The sequence below is a fragment of the Nansenia antarctica genome, assembly GCF_963989245.1.
Source record: "Nansenia antarctica genome assembly, chromosome: 1".
Taxonomy (NCBI): Eukaryota; Metazoa; Chordata; class Actinopteri; order Argentiniformes; family Microstomatidae; genus Nansenia; species Nansenia antarctica.
Window position 1 is genome coordinate 47,293,530 of NC_137674.1, and position 17,500 is coordinate 47,311,029.

General features: G+C 44.4%; 1 protein-coding gene across 1 annotated transcript in view; it reads right to left on the reverse strand.

The window, feature by feature from the left end:
• The window catches only part of ltk (leukocyte receptor tyrosine kinase), a gene marked incomplete at both ends in the record, with an annotated part of 80,938 nt that overhangs the window by 33,480 nt on the left and 29,958 nt on the right, over positions 1 to 17,500 (reverse strand). Inside the window, 3 exons of the mRNA XM_080523473.1 lie at positions 106 to 245; positions 2,716 to 2,944; positions 3,637 to 3,786. Coding sequence (XP_080379599.1) covers positions 106 to 245; positions 2,716 to 2,944; positions 3,637 to 3,786 — 519 coding nt within the window. The remainder of the gene's footprint in view (positions 1 to 105; positions 246 to 2,715; positions 2,945 to 3,636; positions 3,787 to 17,500) is intronic.

Sequence of the window (17,500 nt, forward strand, 5' to 3'; positions counted from 1 at the left end):
TCTATATATATATCCATCCATCTATCTATCTATCTATCTACGTATCTGCAATGTCTACCTCCACCAGCCTCCCCTGCTGTAGATGAGGTGGTACAGCAGACTCACCCAGGTCACAGTCCCGGAGCTCCAGGGAGTCGAGGGCCAGTGTGGCTCCCTCTGTCCCCAGACAGGTGGAGTATTGCAGGGTCACCTGGAACGCCTCGTCCACCTGGCCGATCCCCGCCTCCAGCACCTCCCACTGAGCCCTGAGCCAATCACATCACAGAGATCCCACGTTGGCCTGCCATTGGTAGTTCAACAGTCTTTGTACACTACTGTACACTTAATCACTGAATAACTGAGAAAGACAGAGGGAGAGAGAGAGAAAAAGAGAGACCCTAGGTATGTGTGTGTGTGTGTGTGTGTGTCTGAGTGTGTATATGTGTGTGTGTGTGTGTGTGTATATATGTGTGTGTGTGTGTGTGTGCGTGTGCGTGTGCGTGTGTGTGTGTGTGTGTGTGTGTGTGTGTGTGAGAGAGAGTACGAGAGTCTGTATATGTACGTGCGTGCCTACGTGTGTGTTTGTGTGTGTGTGTTTACACTTTCAGAAACCGTAAGCTCAGCTACCACAGCAGAGCAGAGCAGCCGCCATCCAATCCCAGTACAGGGAGTCTTAAACCACTTTCCAATTCCAAACCCAGAAATCCTCTAATTCTCAGATCCCTTTATCAGAGACTTGTCAGAGAAGCTCACATAAACCACACCACTGGATATTTATAGACCCAGGATGTTGACGTTCTCCAAACCCAGTGTTGCACTGTACGTTACATTACCTGCCGTCACTTGCATTTCTATTCATACACGTTTGCTGCTGAAATAAATTCAGCCATTCTGATGACATGCTAATGACCCGTTCCCTCCTGACAGGCACTGTAGGTCGTTTTTAAAGATAATTATTTAAAATGCTCTCAGCAGTCTGAATATATACCACAGCAACACAATGTCTAGTTGACCACATTAGACGTACCTGTTCAGTGCATTAGGGTTGTCAGGGAGGAAGGTCACTTCGTCACAAGCGTTCACACATAGCAACAAAGTACTGCCGTTTTTTTCCTCTCTTTCTTAAAAACATTGGTCTAATAGCACTTCATTTACTGTAGATGTGAAATCCAGGCCCAAGCCGTATAATATGAATACATACATAATTTTAGCAATCAAATAAATAATAGGCTTCGATATAGGGTGCAGGACAATGTAACATTAGCAATTCCTGTCACCCTCACTCAATTACAGGGGAAGCTGGAGGACCGGGTCATTGTAATAATGCATGTGTGTGTTTGATACCGTTCCTTATTCCATTTCATGCATTACAATGAGCCTGTTTCTCATTCTGTTCCATGTGTTACAGGGAGCCTGTCCTCTGATGTCTACCTCCACCAGCCTCCACTGCTCAATTACTGCCCTAATGAAGTGACAGGACCCTTCCATCCCTCCGCTGTCCGTCTTGACCAATTAGATCAAGTTGTTGTCAGACTCCACATTTAGAAGCAAAATGCTTTTACCTGGTCCCAGAATGGCTGTGTTGGACATTAGATCAATAATAAGGACATCTAGTCCTACATTAAGGCTCAAAGCAGAGAGGCTACATACATTTCCACATGGAGGCTTGGAGTTTATGGATTATTATGACTATACCTGCTTCTAGATCTGTAGGTGCTTTAGCCATGCCAATGACAAGTTATAGGATCTGGTTAAAGGAGATCTGGGACCAGGCTAATGTCACTACATGTATGTCATTGGTATGTCGAATGTACGTCGAATGTAAGTCTGTAGTGTATTGCAACGTTACAGATGGATGGAAATAGAAACGGGATCCGAGTTTACATCTTCTGACTCTGTCAGCGGCCGTCAGTCATCAGTGTATGTCAGTGACCGTCAGTCATCAGTGTATGTCAGTGACCGTCAGTCATCAGTGTATGTCAGTGACCGTCAATCATCAGTGTATGTCAGTGACCGTCAGTCATCAGTGTATGTCAGTGACCGTCAATCATCAGTGTATGTCAGTGACCGTCAGTCATCAGTGTATGTCAGTGACCGTCAGTCATCAGTGTATGTCAGTGGCCGTCAGTCATCAGTGTATGTCAGTGGCCGTCAGTCATCAGTGTATGTCAGTGGCCGTCAGTCATCAGTGTATGTCAGTGGCCGTCAGTCATCAGTGTATGTACACCCCCTACATTGCATTCATACATTGGACATTGATTTTCATTTCTGCGTGATTGCTGCTGTCATACTAGTTATGATGGCTGTTGGAGGTAGATATCAGAAGATGGGCATGGAATTGGGATGAGGAATGGTATCAAACATGTGTGTTTTGTCTACCTCCACCAGCCTCCACTGGTGCACTGGATATAGGCATAGGAGCACCACAGGTAAGACAGTTGAACTAAGCTCATAAGGCATTTATACGAAATATTCTTCAAGAATGAATGGCTGTATATCATTTAAAAGTCCAAATATGGATGTGCTGCTGTTGCTTCTACTGTAAGTAAGTATACTGTACAATACGCAGTGTTGACAATGAGACGGAATTGAGTGGAATGAGTAATGGTATCAAACACATGCGTTTCCTCATTCCAGTCCATGCTTTACAATGAGCCCCTTCTCCGATTTCTACCTCCACGAGCCTCCCCTGACACATAATCTAAACCAAAGAGAGGGAGTGATTCCTTTACTGACCTGGCGCCATCTTGTCTCTGGCCACTGAGGGCTGTGGAGCTGATGATGGAGGCCGAGTCTACAGTTCTGACGAGGACAGTCAGGTTCCCCACGGTGGGACCCACCTCGTAGCGCACCACCTGGAGGTGACAAAGGGTACTGCTGCTGTACACCACCGGGCTGGTGATGGAGTACTCACACCTCCCAGGAGCCTCGGCAGCAAGGGGCGGGCTCAGAAGCAGGAAGTGACCTATGAGGGAGGGGATGGACATTGTTATTTCCAATGACTCAACAACGAAGATTCTCAGTATGAAACCCAAAGGCAGCCATTGGTGTCATTCTCTAACTCCAAGCAATTCAGTGGCTGATATGTTGCATTCTCCACCATACTTGCAGTGTTACAGTTGACTACACAGTTGCAACTGGCCGGGGACTTCAGCTGAAAATTAGCCGACTAGGCTAACGCTGCTAAACTAAACACTGTAGCTAACCTCTTGACTTTGGACGGGTCTCCTTTTCCCCTGAACTCAACATCCCAGCATTCCTAATACAGACTTGAACACGAGTCAGGTTCCTGTGTCAGCTCTCAGGGAGACGAGAGGCACGGCAGAGAAAATGTCTGAGAGAGAAACACAGCACATATTCTCTTAATTCTCTTTTATTCATTTACTCTGTCTCTGTCTCTGTCTCTGCCTCTGTCTCTCTCTCTACCTCTGTCTCTCTCTCTCTCTCTCACCCCCTCTCTCCATCTCTCTCTTCTTTAAAACACTGAATTCAGCACTTTGGTTTTGAAGCTTTGAACATTTTCTGTATAATGAGTTAGTATTCTTCCATTCTTTCCTCACCCTGCACATGCTGTATCATATATAATACATGTCCTTACCGCCAGAGCTCCTACACATGATGTGTCATATATAATACATGAGTGTCCTCTGTCCTTACCGCTGGAGCTCCCCTCTGAGTGGTCGATGATGGGCCTCGCGGCCTGTGTGATTGGTCTGTGTTGCTGCGGCGACGTGACCCTCCAGTCGCTCCTGACGCTGTGATTGGACAGTGTCCACCCGCAGGGCGATTCAAAATCGCAGGAGAAAGCTGCAGGATGAGGAAAAATAGATTGAGTAGTTAGGTCTGTGGTGATTAGGTCGGTGTGGGACTGGCTGATTCAATCCATAGCTGGGCCTGTACACCACATGCATTCATACAATGGACATTGATTTCATTTCTGCGTGATTGCTACGTTTATACTAGCTATTCTGGCTGGGGAGGCTGGTGGAGGTACAAATCGGAGGACGGGCTCATCGTAATGCCTGGAATGGATTGACGAACATATAATATGTTTGACACCATTCCTCATTCCGTTCCATGCATTTCAATGCGCCTTCCTCTGATTTCTACCTCCACCAGCCTCCCCTGAAAGATGTCAAATGACCGACATTGTTTTGATTGAGTACACTCTAACGAAGGTCATTTCACTGAAACTTTCTTCCCTATTTTTCAAATGCCAAAGATTTGAATGTGTTTGTAGTGCGATTGATTGATTGATTGATTGATTTGGGTTTGTAGTTTTTCCGGAGTATTCAAAGTATTCAATAGAAGACAAACAAAATAAACCACAGTTCAAGTATTTGAACATTCCACATGTCTTGGTTTAACGTTCCACGTGCCTATTGATGCCATCAGTTCCTCACAAGAGAGAGAAACCTCTGTAAAAGCCCCAGGGCCCAATTATAATGCAGAGAATGCTTTAACTTACACACACACACACACACACACACACACACACACACCATCAACACTTTTGAAAACCATGCAGTTCACAGGGAATGAGATCATTTTCACTCACAAATTAGAAATACTCCCATGATTGATGTCCTTGCTTGAGTGAACCTGACAGTTCTACTTTTCACGCTGCAATTCTAAACACACTCCATACACAAAATGAAGAATGAACCATAGAAATCAATCGATAATCAATCACAAACAGCTAGCCATGTAGAGTATCTCTCTCTCCACCCACACCAAAGCTTTGTTCTGACTGATTAGGTAATGTATGGTAGAGGACTTAAGTCAAGACCAGGCAGTGACAATAAACAGATTCCGATTCCAATAAACAGATTGGCATTCTGTGGGACGCTCAGTAAAGCCAGATAGTGTATTGTTCAGTTTAATTTCAGTTTAATTTAATTGAAAACATATTAAATCTCACGTCGGGTTAACCATTTATTAGATGTAAATAATGCCTAACTTGCCTAATACAAGTTAATAAGTTTGCCGTAATTGGGTGCCTCCACTCTGTACAGCTCCTTGCCTGGAGTTTAAACGACCATAACATACAAATACTAAAGTGGCAGAGAGCCCATGACTTATAAAAAAACCTGTAGGTAGGCTAAATACAGAGCAACTGAGTGGGTGGAGGCTGGGGGCGGTGGGCGGTGGGTGGGACATCAAACAAATATGACTCTCATCGCCAGTGATCATATTACACTGTTTAACCATGGCGGAGTGTTACAACTCGGCTGCCTTTAAGCCTCGTCCCTGAACATGTGATGTTGTTGCATATGTGTGAACCAGCTGACCTGATAGACAGCTGCGCCGTTCCACTTCAAGTGCCCTGCTTGAACTAATGCACACTTCATTAAAGCATGCTGTCTCAAGACACACAAATACACACAAACACATACACACACACACACACACACGCACACGCACGCACGCATACACGCAGACACACGCACACACACACACACACATACATGTGTCATCAATGATGTACATTGACATCTGAAGATAGTTGAAGAAGATATGTTACAGATATATACAGATATGTTTATTTGAATGTTGGTATACCTCAAACCAAATACCGGAGAAAATCGCTCTGAATCAATAATCTGTAACTTGACTGTCACAGAGAGATAATTCAGTAATAAACCAACACAGTCCCAAAACTGAGGTTGGGAACGCGCCTCCCTGTCTGATGAAGTTAGCCACTAACTGATGATCGCAAAGTGATCATACATTAAAACAACACCAGTATGATCAGAGAACAGCAGAGAACGTTACTCTGGATTCTGGAAGAGCACAAAAACGATGGCTAGGGTTGTATAACAGTGGGGAATCCAAGTAGAGGAGAGGAGAGGAATGAAGAGGAAAGATTAGGAGAGGAAAGGAGAGGAGAGGAAAGGAGAGGAGAGGAGACAAGACAAGACGAGATGACAGGACAGGAGAGGGGAGGAGAGGAGAGGAGAGGAGAGGAGAGGAGAGGAGAGGAGAGGAGAGGACAGGGGAGGAGAGGAGAGGAGAGGAGAGGAGAGGAGAGGACAGGGGAGGAGAGGAGAGGAGAGGAGAGGAGAGGACAGGACAGGAGAGGAGAGGAGAGGAGAGGAGAGGAGAGGACAGGGGAGGAGAGGAGAGGAGAGGAGAGGAGAGGAGAGGAGAGGAGAGGAGAGGAGAGGGGAGAGGAGAGGAGAGGAGAGGAGAGGAGAGGAGAGGAGAGGAGAAGAGAGGAGAGGAGAGGAGAGGAGAGGGGAGGGGAGGGGAGGAGAGGAGAGGAGAGGGGAGGGGAGGGGAGGGGAGGGGAGGAGAGGAGAATGGAGGGGAGGGGAAGGGAGGGGAGGAGAGGGGAAGGGGAGGTCATGTGATGGTCCTGATGGAGAGACCACTAATAAGAAGTCAGGAAATCACAGAAGGCCCCCAGGCAGAAATATCTCAATGGTAAGAAGCGGTTAGCTGGAAAATCTTAATTAGATCCGTTTTATTGCAATGCAGTTTTAGGATTGTGAAACATATACAACCCGCTTTTCAAACAAATTAGCAAAGATGTGAAGATCTGTCCTTCCTGTCTGTTTTAAGTCTACATTTAATAGAGGCTTTGTCTATTTAGTATCGGCAGTAAAATGCGGTAAAAGCTACAGCACTGCTCACAGCACATTGATTCAAAACACAGTCCTGCAGGGCTGAATACATTTCCTAAGCTCACCATGCCTAATAGGTCAGACTACGCTGGAAGACCAAAACCCTGAATAGTAACAGAGCACACACACACACACACACACACACACACACACACACACCAAGGGAAGCTGGTAGAGGTAGAAATGGGATTGTAAATGCATGAAACGGAATGAGGAATGTATAAAACATGTGACACACACCCTGTGAACTTGACACGATCATTAATGATGCAGCACAGATGTCACATACCTATCTGTGACAGAAATAGCAACCACAACAACAACAACAACAACAACTGCACTGGGAATATTTCATACTAACGGTACTGTTGGAAGCATATAGCATACATAACACGAGGAACAAAGGAAAAACTGACCCAGGATCAGCAACATATAGGAGTTCTATACAGAATATGACTATGAATTGATAAGTCAATCAAGCATACGGTAAGGTATCCTAATGAAGGATAATGAAGGTATCCTAAGGAAACACAGTATTGTGTAGTGTCTATGAAGGGCTATGAAGGGTCTACGAAGGTCTATGGGGTATGAAGGGTCTATGAAGGTCTATGGGGTATGAAGGGTCTATGAAGGGTCTATGAAGGGCTATGAAGGGTCTATGAAGGGCTATGAAGGGTCTATGAAGGTCTATGAAGGGCTATGAAGGGCTATGAAGGGCTATGAAGGGTCTATGAAGGGTCTATGAAGGATCTATGAAGGGTCTATGAAGGGCTATGAAGTGTCTTACTGTGGCTGTCGTCCTCTAGGTTCAGGTGAGGAGGAAACAGATCTGGATAGTTCTCCTCCTGAGATCGGTCCAATAGAGCAAGGCTGGAACTGCTTACTGAGGGAGGGAGGGAGGGAGGGAGGGAGAGAGGGAGGGAAGGAGGGAGGGAAGGAGGGAGAGAGAGAGGGGGAGAGAGAGAGGGAGAGAGAGAGGGAGAGAGAGGGGGGGAGGGGGAGAGAGGGAGGGAGAGAGAGGGAGGGAGAGAGAGGGGGGGAGGGGGAGAGAGAGAGGGAGGGAGAGGGAGAGAGAGAGGGAGGGAGAGGGGGAGGGAGAGAGAGAGGGAGAGTGAGAGACAGAATTGTTAGATGATTGCTGTTATCGACTGTGTTGTGGAGAGCAGCAGCAGCGGGGTGCCAGGCTCTCATCTCGCATCAAAGTTGTAATGAGAGAGACTGGAATAAAATGTTGTTGACATGAGAGACATTAGTCATCCTGCAGCCTGCTCGTCAACACAGCTGCCTGGACAGTTGTGGACAGTCCAGTCGAACCCCCTGATGAACGCTGCTAAAACCAAACAACCCCCGGTTTTGAAGAGGCTTTTTCAAATCAAGTCCCATTAGTCCCCTCAGAGCAGCAGGATACATGTTACTTATCCGGTTATTGCAGCTAATATGTGTGGAACTGAAGCATCCACTATGTCATCAGGTACTGAAGAAGGGTACGGGCATGTGTAAGGTCGAGCTTTTAGTGAAATAGAGGGAAGGGGCTGATATAATCAGTTATATTATGTAATCTATGAGTGGGTGGTATGGAACATCATGCTGTTTGAAGCTTTGGCTTTCCATTGTCACATGATCATGACATGACTCATACATATTTTTTTTATTGTTAAGTCTATTGTACATCAGAAGATGTGGAGGTAGAAATCGGAGGAAGGGGTCATTGTAATGCATGAAATATCTTTCATATCACTCCTCATTCCATTCCATGCATTACAATGAGGCCGTCCTCTGATCTCAACCTCCGCCAGCCTCCCCTGGAGTTCAACCTCCGCCAGCCTCCTCCGGTGTACATGGTAGAGAGACTCGTCGTCAGTTCACAGTGAAATAGAGGAATATTCGTGCAAACGTTTGTATTTTTGATGCATTAAAAATGGTTTATGACTTTGGCTTCAGCTCAGTACCATAACCCGAGACAGGGTTCTGTTTAAAACGGCATGATCCGTTGATATATGGGGTACACATTGTTTTGGAAAGTACTATTAAAAAGTTATAGGTACCCATTTATTCAACACCACAGTTAAGCTTCCAGAGAAAAAAAGCAGGTAAAAAAGATCAAGACAAAGTAATAAGCATTCAACAAACAGCTTGTAACATTGTACTGGGCATGTGGTCATGGCGTTGGCATACATCATCAACACCAGGGGATAGGGGTGGGCATCGACGATCGATAATTGATCGATAAGGATCTTGGTCGATCACAAAATAAAACATTTGGTCGATCACAAAAAAAAAAAAAAAAAAAATTTGTGATCGACCAAATGTTTTATTTTGTGATCGACCAAGATCCTTATCGATCAATTATCGATCAATTATCGATCGTCGATGCCCACCCCTACCAGGGGAGGCTGGTGAGGTAGAACATCGGAAGAGCGCTCATTGTAATGCATGGAACAGAATGAGGAATGCTATCAAACACAACCTCATTCCGTTCCTATGCATTACAATGTCTCCCTCCGCCAGCCTCCCCCGATCAACACAGTTGAGATGAGACAGAACCCCTTGTTTTCTCTTGGTTTTGGGGTCAAACTTCTCTTGGTTTTGGGGTCAACCACTTCAACCTCATTGGAAGAGGCTGGAACAGGAGGGTCCTAGCTATAACCCATTTGGAATGCCCTGTTGTTAACTGTAACGACCCGTAACATCTCCACAACATCTCAGCTGTACTTCATTATCAAGTCAACCTTTGGCGCAGGCTTGTCGACACTTCCTCAAATGAAGAAATTGAAAGGCCTGGTGGACCCGGACCCTATAAATCCTTGTTAGTGAGGTTGTATATAAACCACTTGGAAAAACAACGTTCTGGACGCCATATTTCATTTGAAGACATTCCGTTTACATTCGACCGCAGAAGTCACCCCAGGTCAAGTGTGGTTCTGACTCCATTGCCGGCATTCAGTATGTGCTAAAAAAGCACAAATAAACAAGAAGTTCATTAAACATGACAGATGGAGAATATGAGAGATACACATCACTAGGAGAGTCTGTGTTCGATGCAGAGTTAAAGAACAGTAGTTCTTTTGAGCCAGAGAGACAGCTGAGTACACACTGTGTGTATGTATGTGTAGGGATATCTATTTATAGTAAAGCCAATCAGTGCTAAAAGGACCTCGGAATTACTGCTTTGAACATGTTCCGCATAGTAGGATTCCTGTATGTGTGTGTGTGTGTGTGTGTGTGTGTGTGTGTGTGTGTGTCTGTGTGTGTGTGTGTGTGTGTGTGTGCGTGTGCGTGTGTGTGCGTGTGTGTGTGTGTGCGTGTGCGTGTGAGTGTGTGTGTGTGTGTGTGTGTGTGTTTGCATGTGTTTGTAATACTGTATACGGTATGTTCTTGGAGGCATTGAGGTCAATCAAAACAAGTTAAAATTTCGTCCTTAATGGAAACAGAAATAGAGTATAAGTTTGTGTTTGTTTTACAAATAATATGCCCAAGGAGATTTAATAACAGCATCTGTGCCCACTTAAAAAAAAGACTGGATGCTGTGTTGCGTCATAACCCCTCACCCCTCTGCCAACGTCTCCAGGCTTTATTTGCGTCTTTTATGCCTGGAATGAGTGTCCTAGTACAGTTCCAGAAACTCCTTGGGGGCTTGGGGAATTTTAATGAAACAAAAATATCCTTAAAGCAGCTCTCCTCATGAGTTATGAGTTATGACCCTCGGACACACGGCTCCAGGCAACACAGTCATGGTTTACATCGTCAGACTTCCCGAAAAAAGAAATCATCAGAATTCATTAAAATAGATCAAATGAGCAAGCAAGATTCATCATGGAAATCCAAAACGTAAGATCACAGAACATGATACGATAAAGTCTCACCAAAATAAACTGAACATGACAGGATTGGCTGTGTGTAGCCAGGGAGAGGAACACAAGGCCACCAATCAGCAAGCGCCCTGAGGGTAGCAATCTGCCAATCATGTGACACACGACCACATTAACCCCTACACTGACCCCCCCCCATTGATCAATTAACGATCCTCAGACAAACAAAGTGGTCGTGTCAGAGGGGGTCAACACAGCTCAACCTCCACCAATTTGGACAAAGAATCACAATCGTGATAAGCCAGCCAGTATGGCGCGTACATCGGACACATAACGCCTGTATGACAAGCTGACAGGACAAAGGACCGTCTGTTATCAACAGAGAAGCCCATAGGTCAGGGGTTCCCCCTGGTCAAGATGGAGAAATGTGATTAAATGTCCTGTGATAAAGACACATTATAATGGTCGATGGTTAAATGGTTGAATGTGCATGGATGACATTGATGATGGTCATGGTAGTCACGGGGATCTGGATATAGAAAGCGGAAAATGGAGAAAAAACGTTGAGGAACACACTGAAATAGACATTATTAGCACAAAATGTAAAAATAGATTTAGGGCTCTGTTTATTTTTTGCAGGCGCTGAATGGATGCAAGTCCTAACACAGACGTATGGTCAACTTGTGTCGGCAGACAGATTCTGGCCGTGGAAATTATCCAGTGGGAGTTTTGAATACTGTGTCTCACTTTTCCATGATATGCAATGTATTTTCAGACTATTTAATAATGACAGTTTACAATGGTACAACACCAATGTTAAAATCGAGCTATACTACAATACAAATCGTGCTGTAGAGTATTCATGTTGTAAAGTATTTTTTGTTCTGCTCAGCACTATCTGCTAAATCAAATTGGGGCCAAGAGATTCCTTTCCCATTATCAATATCAGAATATCCTCATTCCATCCTGACAGAAGGCAAGCCAAGAGAAGAGAGTTATGATGTGGCTCATTAGCTAGGGCGGTGACTAGAGGAAGCCTCAGATTCTGGTTCTGTGTGTGTGTGTGTGTGTGTGTGTGTGTGTGTGTGTGTGTGCGTGAGTGCGCGCGTACAATATGTGTATGTGAGTGTGCGTGTGTGTGTGTGTGTGTCTGTGCTCGTGTGTGTGTGCGTGAGTGCGCGCGTACAGTATGTGTATGTGAGTGTGCGTGTGTGTGTGTGCGCGTGTGTTACGCGTGTGTGCGCGTGTGTGCATGTGTGTATGTGTATGTGTGTGTGTGTGTGTGTGTGTGTGTGCTGTGCTGTGCTGGGAGGCCCAGCTGTTGTCTGCACAGCCAACAGAGCACATCTGCCCAGGACAGCTGGGTCTGCTGTCATCTACCTCCAAACTAAGCAGCCCAAACCTGATTTTGTCTCAGATCAGTGGAGGCTGGCGGAGGCAGAAATCGTCGGACTGGCTCATGTATAATGACGTGTGGTATCAAACACTGTTTCTCTCTCTCCTTCCTTCCTTCTTCTCTCTCTCTCTCTCTCTCTCTCTCTCTCTCTCTCTCTCTCTCTCTCTCTCTCTCTCTCTCTTCCTTCAGGATACCAGGTTATAAGACCTCTCTCTCTCTCTCTCCCCCTCTTCTCTCTTTCTCTCTCTCTTAGAGCAATCAGGTCTTTTTGATCTCCTGCTGAGTCATCCACTGGGAGAGAGTCCAGCTACTTGAAGGCCGTTTATCTCCTTCTCCTGTTCCACTCAGGAGTAAGTCATTTTTCTGACCCACTGACCAGCTCTATGATGTCATCTGTGGTGACAACACCTCCCAGCAGTACAGTTCATGACTGGATGAGGACAATGCTGGTACTGAGGGTTAGAGCAGCACGTCAACTCAAACAAGCTGGGGTTTATACACACACACACACACACACACACACACACACACACACATACACACAAACACCAGCATGCGTGCACGCACACAAACATGCACACACACACGCACACACACACACACACACACGCACAAACACCAGCATGCGGGCACGCACACAAACATGCACACACACACACACACACACACACACACACACGCACAAACACCAGCATGTGGGCACGCACACAAACATGCACACAAACACGCACACACACACACACACACACACACACACATACACACACACACACGCACACACACACACACACACACAAACTTCAAAGGTAATGCCGGAGCACACAGTCCAAAAGCTCTCGCTGGTTAACAATGGGAAATGTGTACACTTCATAAAAGGCTTTGGGGTATGTTTGAGATATTTTAATGGCTTGCATTTGCCCAAATCTCACCTCACACCTTCTATGTTCTCAATAGAGAACTGAACACACTGAAATATACATACATATACATCTTTTACACTAAACAGCCTCAAAATACATACATTTCTGTTCGTTCTCACGCTGAAAGATTGCCTTGTGCTGTATATTCTCTATAAACGAATGAATGATTTTACTTGACATGTTTAAAATGCATATTGAGTTGTCACTGCCATTTGGGTACAACAATACAGAACAACTATTTACAGAGAATAAATCAAGGATTAAAAACACAATAAAGTCTACTCATTTATTTCCATTGTTGCCAAGCTGAAGGTTTCCAACACTGTCACTTCAGGAGCAGCAGATTAAGACTGATAGATGGATCTAAAACATCAGCACACAGGGACCATAGCACAGTCAAATGCAAGTAGCGTATGAGTCATGGTATTTAATACTTAATAGTTAGCATGAATGAGAAGCAGATGGTGCTGCATTGGTGCTACACGGCTGATGTATAAATCAACAAACCTAGTGCTCTCTGACACCTCTGCCATTTAACAGGATCATGGGTGGGGGGGAGGGTGTTGTAGACAAAAAACACGCAGGACACGTTTTCTTCTCAGAATAAGTGAACATAAATAATTCACAGTTCTGTAAAATGTAGCATTTTTATTCAATGATATATGAATAGATAACATCCATATCCCATGTCCAGAGGAGAGACATTAGCCAATCAGTGGTCTTCACCCTAAATCCCTTCTGACACCAGAGCGTCTTCCAGTCGCCACGCCTGTCCAGTCCATTCATCCTGAGAGGCTGCAGCTATCAGCTGTCTCACACAGACTGGTGTTAAAGAGCTCCGCAGGATGTCAAGGAAGACTGGAACCAGCAACTGAAGCATGTAAACATATAGAATGTAGCATGCAGTGTGTGTCTGAGGGGGGTCGTCCACATGGGATACGGACCGTTGACAGACGACGGACAATGTGCTAAAAGAGTAGACATGCTGATGTGTGGAAGCTGCGTTTTGGAAGAGGAGTGATTGAGTTAGCAGACCAGATGCACTGGAAGCTCCGATACAGAGCTTTGACCAGTGCATGGACAATTGACTAAAGAACTGAGTTGAAGTCATGGTGGTCTTACAGAAACAGACGTCAAGTTGTTGCAAATATTAACCTGCCGATTCGAGTTGCTCCAACCCAGACTCGAAATAGGCTACACAATTCAACAAGTCACCAAAAAGGAGGCCACATCCAAAGCTATAAGGTTTTAACACTAGAACAGCACTAGAACAGAACATCTTTATATTTTTTCACTCAATCAAATTTCAGGACCCTCCTTTCATGACTTTTCCTAGATATGTGCATTCTACCACCCAGTATCCTTACATTTTCAAAATCACATCAGGATAAGCTAATATAAAGCTATTTTGCAGTTTTTCTGTGTAGGAAGCAGGCCAATTTACAAGCGGCCAACTAGTGGTCATTGTGTGTAAATAACAGCTTAGCAATGTAAAAAGACCAGAACTACTTAGAACTACAGAAAAAGGGTTTCAAATTGGTTTCAAATTGGTTCTTCGGCTGTCTCTGTGGGTGAATCTTTTTAGGAACCCCTAAGAGTTCCAAGCAGAACCCTTTTATGGTTCCATTTAGAACCTTCTGTGGAAAGTGTTCTACATGGAACCCAAAACTGTTCATGGAATATAATAGTCATAATCAAGTAGTCATAGTCATAGTCATAGTCATCAAGCATAGTCAACTATCTATCAAAACTGTTAAAAAAAGAAAGAAAGGGGAACCATGTCAACAACATACTCCATGTTCCCACTTCATTACCTTTTACGATTACACATAGCTGAATGTCCAAGCAGACCAGTATCTAGACAATCATACACTAGCTACTGCCAATAACAAATTCTTTGGTGAAGGCACCAAACCAAGGACATTCCTTGCCCTAAACCTGCCACAGCACATCTTCATTATACTCTATGCGTTGAGGAATGCTATCAGGCAGACAGTTATGGAGCCAAGATAATTCAAACAAACAAATGATGTGGTGGTGGTGGTGGTGATCTAACATCCACATCACCTCCCACATTCAAACTGGAGGAGATCCCTTTATCACCCTCTGTAATAATGAGGAGAGGAATCCTCCTGTGTGTTTGAAACAGGAAGTTACAGACAGTGAGTTTTGCTGTAGAGCCACAGGTCAAAGAGGATGACTTGCTCTTCCAATGACTGATTTTGATTTGTGTCTTAATTTGTCAGAGGTTAGCAGCACAGGTTAAGCGTGCTAGCATATCCAATACAGGCTGGATTCCCACTCGAAAGTGTGATCATATCTGATATCTAGAATAGAAAAGAATAACATCAAATAGAATAGATCTTTATCGTCTGTATGAAGATTGACTTAAAGTTCAATGTAGAGATACAGAGCAAGTGGTTGACCTTCAAATATCAAGAGGGCCCTTATGCATCGAGACATATCCAATACAGCTGAGCTTGATACAGTCTACCATCCCACCTGCCTGGGAGCCGTCGTTCACTCATGAGTAAAGCAGTTATATTCAACCTTGAATATAAATCAGCTCTCTGAGTCTCAAAGGCTGATGCTAGGGGCTTAAGGAGAAGGTTACAGTACATATCTGCGCCTGGAGAGTGGAGCAGCAGTCTGATGTAATAGGGAACTCACTGATAAACACAGACCACATCTGCTGGATGCACATCTGTCCTGTTCATTTCAAGGGTTTGACAGGTCGTGCAAAAAGCAGCCTTGAAAGCAGCCTCACAGATAGATCAGTCGGTTTGTTTTGTCCTCAATGTTTTTCGGTAGATAGCTTAGTACTTGTGTAAAAAGGTGGAGAAGTATGTATATTATCACACACACACACACACACACACACAAACACACACACACACACACACACACACACACACACACACACACACACACACACACACTATCGATCCTCAAAAAACGGTTCTGACAGGTCATCCAAGAGAAACCTCCCCACAGTATCAACGGCCATGAAAAAGCCATGAAAAAGCCTGTGAAAACCGTCACAACTACTCCGAGTTGCATAGTCGCACGCCTGTCATTGCCCATGTTTTCCTCATTAATTTTGTGTTTAATGTAGCAATCTGTGGTGTGATCAGAGGGGGAGCTACTTGGGCTGCTCTGCGGTTTGTTGAAAACTCCCACCATTCATGTAATGCCACATGCTAGTTGGGTTTAACGATTAAGTCGTCTTTGGGGTGTCCCTATAATCGCTGTTGAAGACTCTGTTACACTTAACACAAGCAATAAGGCACTAAAACAGTAATGTCACTTGGACAAATATTTCTGTCCCACTGTGATCTCCACGGGGGATAAATCAACGTTGATAAATCACTGTTCAGAGTTAAAGAGTTACAGAGTTGCAGCAATTCTTTTGGAAGCTGTCTTTTATAATGCAATGTCAAACATTTGTATGTTTCTTTCCCATCAAAGACAAGCAAATCTGTGTTGGTTATCCTGGATATTCCACTGCGTCCATCTCCCAGGCTGGTTGTAACACAGTGTTGGACACACTTTGCTACTGTAGCCTCGGTTAGGCCCGGTGTTCTCTCTTCAGTGTCGATCTGGCTCCTTCTAGGTCGGGATTATAAACTATGAATTACCACTGGAATTTCTTCACTGAAGTTCATTGTTGAAAAGGCCACGGAAGACGTCAGTGTGAGAAACTCAAGCTCTAATAGGGGGGTTCTCCTTCACTAAACCAACAGAGCCGACATTACCATAACAGAATGTGACATCGCAAAAACTCATTCCACCAGAAACAGTCATCTGACAGGAAATTGTGTTTCAGATTTGATATTTGTCTTCATTCCAACCATACATAACTGGACTACTGTTTGTCTGACTGGCGTGGGCTGGGCCCCTCCAACCATACAATACAGAACTGACTGGGCCCCTTCAACCATCGATATATAATCTGGGGAGGCTGGTGGAGGTAGTAATTCAGACTGATGCAAGGAATAGAATAAGGAATTGCATCAAAACATAGAGTACACACACATTCCACATACCAGCTTCCCCAGATCTCCTGCCTCCACCACTAATGGACACCCAGTGCTGTATTGACACATCCAAGAGAGAAGATCGTGGTGGATCAACTACACACAAGGGGCTAGGGTTCAGGTGACTGCCCACACAGCCCAGAGAGTACAGCCATTTTTTCATGTTTTCATCTAGCCCATTCCACATGGTAACTCCGTAGAATGATATGCACCTGCTCCTGAGATTGGTGCAAGCATAACCCTTGTTAAAGTTGTGGTTACCTCTCAAATGATATCCCTTATCCCTCTCTATAAATTATTTTTGAATGTTACCTGGGAGTTCATGAGTCTTTGCTTTATACATTAACTGTGCCAGTTTAAATTTGAATAAGTCCATGAGCTTTAAGGCATTTGACATTAGGAACAAGTTATTTGTGTGATCACGAAATCCGACCTTATGTACAATTCTCATAGCTTTTTTCTGTAGTGTAATCAATGGTTTTAGAGTGCTTTTGTATGCATTCCCCCATATCTCCACACAGTAACTCAAATATGGTAAGACAAGACAACAATATAGAGTATACAACATCCTCTGTTCCAGAATATGTTTTGCCCTGCATAATACTGCAATACTCCTTGATACTTTGGATCTAACGTATCTTATATGAGATTTCCAACAGAATTTACTGTCTAATATTAGTCCTAGAAATTGTATCTCATATACTTCAATATTGACGTTATCTATTGTTACTTG